The sequence below is a fragment of the Citrus clementina genome, unplaced genomic scaffold, assembly GCF_000493195.1.
Source record: "Citrus clementina cultivar Clemenules unplaced genomic scaffold, Citrus_clementina_v1.0 scaffold_2, whole genome shotgun sequence".
NCBI classification, from domain to species: domain Eukaryota; kingdom Viridiplantae; phylum Streptophyta; class Magnoliopsida; order Sapindales; family Rutaceae; genus Citrus; species Citrus x clementina.
In genome coordinates this window covers 18,491,159-18,497,126 of record NW_006262688.1, presented here as the reverse complement: position 1 = coordinate 18,497,126, position 5,968 = coordinate 18,491,159, and the positions used below count along the sequence as shown (strand labels likewise).

The 5,968-nt window shown below is 39.5% G+C and overlaps 1 protein-coding gene across 1 annotated transcript; it reads left to right on the top strand.

Moving 5' to 3' along the window:
• Window positions 1-3,780: 3,780 nt before the first annotated feature.
• On the top strand, window positions 3,781-4,338 carry LOC112100936 (formin-like protein 14). Its single transcript, XM_024190816.1, has one exon. It carries the CDS (start codon window positions 3,781-3,783, stop codon window positions 4,336-4,338), a length of 558 nt encoding a protein of 185 aa, XP_024046584.1.
• Window positions 4,339-5,968: the final 1,630 nt, after the last annotated feature.

The following is a 5,968-nucleotide window of genomic DNA, read 5'->3' as shown; positions in this document are numbered from 1 at the left end:
TGTTCAAAGAAATCTTTGCAGTAAAGAATGGCATCAAAAAGTTTGAGTATCATCTGATTGGACACCATTTTCTCATCCGAATGGACAGTTCAGCCTTCCCCAATATTCTTAATTTCAAAGGTAAAATTGTTCCCGAAAAAATGTTACTCAGACTAAAAGATTGGTTTTCCAAATATGATTTTTCGGTCAAGCATATAAAGGGGTCCTAGAACCTAATCCCTGATATGCTATCTAGACTCTCCAAACCAGAAACACCTCTCACCCTGTTTTCTACAACATACCACTTTCCAATCATCTCCATGGCTACATCACTACCCCCAGAAGCCCTCACCAAAAAAGCTTTTCCCTTTGACAAAAACTTTTCTTCTGTTTTTGCCATCCAAGAGTTTGCAAGGAAAGCTATTTTTCGCTTCTTCATGAAAGCCTACCTTGTCACAGACTCCTTTCCATTTTCCACCTTCCACCCAGAAAATCTGTTTCTTACAGGTTTAACCCTTGATCCATCCAGAGAAACCACTGAAGATGTGTTATGGTACATCTGGTGCCTAACTGTCCTTTATGCAACCAAGTTAGTCCTACCAATTACTCCTACTTTGGAACATCTTCTTAATCCTAACAAAGCCACCTCTCTTACCTTGACATTACTTGAATGATTTTCCCATATCCCATGGTGGAGAAAGAAGCTACAGCAACTGTCAGAGATTTACAATCTTGAACGTATGCCTACCTCTAAAGCACAACTGTTTACCTCAGTTTTCATCATCCACAAGCCATACTTCCAGCATCCCGATACAAATCTCTTTTGGACTCAAGACCAGGCATATGAATGGTTTACCGCCCCTCACCCAGCTGTTATTGACAATGAAATCCAATCCAACGTGCACAATTATCTTTGTCAATTAAACCACCAAACTCCACCACACAAAGACATCTTCCACACCTCCTTAGGTCCACAACATGATCTCATTATGATCCCCACTCCATCCGCCATATCTAAACCAAAGTCCACAGGCATCATCATTAAAGAAGAAAAACCAGACTACACCGATTTCCTTTACCAAGACTTACAAGACCCATGGGAAGAATTCCTTCCCCTCAGCCAACATCTCCAACAGTTTCCACAACCAACCATGTATGAACCAGGATCATCCTCTCAACCCTCCAAAGTTGACAAAGCCACTCAAATACCAAGTCCTAAGTCCCAATCATCACCCTCCAAACCAAGATGCCGACGAGATTGCCTTATCCACCTCGCCGTGGTCCCCACTGTAAGTATCCAAAGCTCTCCAAAACCTTTTTCCCATCAACCTCTCGTGACACTGATCCCGATGAAACCGACAGCTCATCTGAAGACGACTACATGAATCTCCGCTCTCCATAAAGAAGTTTGTCTTGTTGTAATAATTATGTTTCACTTTATGCTTTTGTCTTGTATAATTATGAATCTCAACAAGAAGTTTTGTCAAAGTCATGCTTTAATTATTAAAGCCCACTTTGTCACTTTGTAATAATTAAAGTCGTGTCATGATGTATCTTTTACTTTTGCTTTTGTAAAGGATAGGGGCCCTGTCCTATCCTTGAGAATTCTCCTATATAAAGGATTCTCCCATCGTTTGTAAGCTAGAGAAGTTTTCCAAAAATAAACTTTCGTGTGTTTCTATAAAACCATGAATTTCTAAACCCCCTTCTCTCTCTCTGCAAATGAAGATCTAAAGAAAGAAAAAGAATAAAGAATTGAATTTGTTCATTTTGAAAACTTAAGGAAGTATGCTCTGCACTTGCCTTCCAGCAAGGATCCTGTGCATCAGAAACCTTATGATGATTTCTTGAACGGTTTGGTACCCTGTTTTAAAGACAAAAGAAAGTCTGTTCTAGGTTATATAACCTCTAAAGAAGCGTTTTAGGTTTTACTACACCTATATGTATATCGGTTGGAAACCAGAACTTGCGAGCTACTAGCCCTAAGGACAGACTTTGTGCTGTCGTAGATTTGGTAGAACAACGCCACGTACATTTATGGTATCGGAACCATACCCGTCCTTGAAAATTTTCTGTTTTCTCAATTTTCATTTTTCATGCTCAAAATGGTATAATTTAAGTCTTTTTCTGTTTTGATCTTTCGTCTTCAGGCGCAGAGAGAGAACTTCTCATTCATGGCTTCCACTTCCTCTTCAACTCCTGTTACTCTTTCTTCCACTCTTTCTTTACCCAAATCTTGCACATCTCATACCGCCAATAAGATCGAAAACCTTGTTGAATATTCCTACATCCCTGAATCTACCCAAATTAGTGAATCCTCCTACCCTCTTATCAGCCCTTATCAGTTGTACAAACGACCTAGCTCCTTTACCCGCAGTATACGCACCCTCATCTCTACCAGACGCCCTCACCCTAAAGAATATATCCAGTCTTCCCACCTGGATCAGTGTGCTCTTCAAGCCACCTCTGCTGAGCAATATGTCACTCTGGAGATTCCCTCCGAGTTGCTTTCCAATTGGAAACGAGAAGGTTATACTCATCTTCATCTTGGAGGCATCCGATTAATCCTTACTCTTCATAGAAGAAAAGGTTTACCGGTTACAGCTCGCCTTGCTATGCTTGATACCCGGTTTAAACAGTACCAAGATGCTGTTATTGGCACTGTCCTCACAACTCTTCATGCAGGAAGTGTTTTACTCACCTTTTACCCAAACTTTAACCTTTCTCTTCAAGACCCCAATTTGCCCACAACCCCTGAAAGTCCAAGTTCAGATCCAAGGTGCTGAACAAATTTCTTCTGCCAAAATTGCCACCTTACACCACCAATTGGTCTATAGGCTTCAAAATCATGCCTTAGATTTCCCCACTCCAGAACACCATTCTGATACCCTCATGGTATTAGTCGAGTCTGACCAAATCCCAACCATAATCCAAATCCTAAGACAAATTCCCCGTCATGAGCTCATCAAGCTTATGCCTCTTGAATGGATCTCCAACTATGAACAATTCCATAACAATACAGCTCCAATTCAGACATCTGAAAGCATGTTTGAAAGACGCCAAGATGGAACAGTCCGAATGACCTTTAAACCACCTCCAAGTGCTCCACAAGAGCCTCCTCGGCTCTTTTTTACCTATTCTTCAATGATCACAGCTGTTCAGACAGCCCAAGAAAACCTGCCCATTACAAGGTTTAATTCTAATGGCTACCCTGTTTATCCAGCAAAGCAAAATGGCCATTTCCTATGGGATGTCCCAGGCTCTGGCATGTGTGACCCAAATTGTCCCTGCTGGGATGATTGGGAAGAGGACGATGATTATGTCACCACAAGGAAAAAGAAACCCAAAAAGAAAAAATCTCCAGTCTCATGTCACCACTGTGACCCCAAACCACCACAAGATCCTCCACCTCCACCAGCTCCATTACCCTTTTACAAAAAGGAACTCAAATGGATTGCAACGCATTGCAAATCTGAGACTCCATCATCAATCCCACTTCCAACACCACCATTGGCTTGTATGATGTTTTCATCTACTTCTTCAGACTACTCTTCCTCTTTTCCTCCTTTAGAACCTCACACCGACTCCCAACGCAATGTTGTGTCCAAACCTTTTATTCCCTCAGCCATTACCTCTACTGGCCACCTAGAACCTGCCAAACCTTTTGAATCAGTCCTCAACTGGCAAACTCAAAATGCCAGAGCCTAGAATGATACTTTGTTAAATATCAATTCAAAAGTTGAGAAAATCAGTTTACAAACTGACCAACTTAAGACAAAAGTTGATTCTATCACTGCACAGATGCAGCAGATCCATCAAAATCTCAAATCCAGAATTACTCAACTCGATTCTGAGTTACGAACTATGCTTGCCCAGCGCTATTATGGCCCAGAATTTGATCAAAAGGAAAGAGAAATTCGACATTTAAAAGCTGAGCTTGATCAAATTGAATCTGAAAAACAAAGAACTACCCTTTTTACCACATCCCCTCATATCCCTTCCATCGGTCCAACTTATCATCCATTTGCCTCTATGCTTTCCTCCATCAAACAGTATGATCCTTCCAAGTTATTTGGCATGACTCATACTCTTTTCAGAGACAATCCCTTACCACCACCACCTAAACCTAAACCAAAGCTTAAACCTCAACCACGACATGTCACAATTCCTCCATCATCCATTTCTATACCGGGAAATCAATCCCTTGGTTATCCACCGGCATCGCCGCCAGCACCTCCACCACCAACTGTATCCCAACCACCTCCTCAATCCAAGGATAAAAACCAATGCATCAGTTTAGTGCCCACACCGTCGACCACTCCTCTACTACAGATGACCAAACTTCTGATTCAAATCTAGCTGTTTCAGATAGCCATACTGAGACCGACACAGACTCCTCAGTATCCACTAGTGACTCTGAAAAGTCTTATGCTGATATCACCAGAATCTTAATGGCCCAACCTGATCAACCTACTCAAGGCCAAACCTCTCATACAGAACCATATGTTGATATTCCCTCAGAAGTTGAAGAAGAGATGCCTGAATCTTCTACAACCAATCAACCTCCTCCAGCTCAAGCCCAATCCATTTCAGTGTTATCCTTAATTTTACATTACAATGCAATGTGTCTTAATGTGCGAGTGTTTTTTCCTAATTCAATGTCTATAGTTTCTAGATCAGGTGATTGTAACCTTCGACCATGCATGCAAAGAACACATAAAAATTAAAAACAAAACTAATGAAAATAAAAAGAAAGAGGAGAAGTTACGATACTGACCTCATCACGTTGTTACTAACTTATTATGAAAACACACTTAAAACCTCTACACCAAGTTATTTACACAATATTTACAAAGGAAATTAACTCTACAAATTAAAATGACTTACTTCCCCTGTAACGGTACCAAAATCTTGTTGTGCAAATTTGATTACACTTGCAGCATGAATCTATTATAGTATAGATTTGTGGCGACAAGTGTCCATCCTACAGAGAGGTAGATTTAATTATGTGTAGGGTCAATTTTCTAAGTTCTTATATGTATTAGTTGGAAGTTATTTCTTTATCTTAAGATTTAAAATAAAATGGCAAGAATGAATTAAAAATGAAACTATGCAAATTATTCCTTTTTAGTTCCAATTAATTTACGAGGGCATTTCAACTTCTCATAATCAATACTTTAATAAATATGGTATCAAGTGCTTATTGTATGAGAAAGTAATGATCTTCCGCTAAATGTGGTGTCAAGAACACGTTGTCCTAGACGATAATTATTCTTCTATCGACAACACGGCAAGTCCATCTAATAAATAGCTAACCCACAAAGTACTAGAGGAGTGTTTTCTCTCTAATAAATATGGTGCTAAGAGCTCATAATGCTAGACGGTAATAACCTTTCACTAGGGAGCTTGAAACTAAACAAGATATACTGTCTGTGAAAATGAGTCAAAACACCCACATAAATCAAGAGAAAGAGAAAATAAACTTACTTTATTAAACCCGTGGATCATGTTGAGGTTTCACCTTCAACCCAAACTTGAAACTAAATTAACTACTCTTATTTCAGCCAGGAGTAAAATGGTAATTTTATTTAAAATGTAAAAAATACAAGATTCAATGATAATTAAAGAAAACATAGCTCAAATGGATTTAGAGCTAGTAAGGGGGAGCCCCTTATTTATAGATACAATAAGTAAATCTTGACCATCAGATGAAAACAATTTGGACGCTCAGGATTGTGCTATACGGCAAACTCTGAATAGATGGAACACATAATTAGGGTTGTCACATACCATACACGTGCTTTTCCATCCATTAATATGTTGTCATGTTAGCAATCAACACAAAGTCAACCTTTCAGTCCAATAATGTGTTGCCACATATTTTAGTCAATGCCACATCATCAGTCAATGCCACATTAATATTTTTTTATCCAATAAGATGCTGCCACGTTATCAATTAACGCCACATCAACAGGTCAATGCCATGTCA

Bases quoted from the DNA above. Each gene is read 5' to 3' on its own strand.
- LOC112100936 (XM_024190816.1), top strand. From the start codon at position 3,781: ATGCAGCAGATCCATCAAAATCTCAAATCCAGAATTACTCAACTCGAT.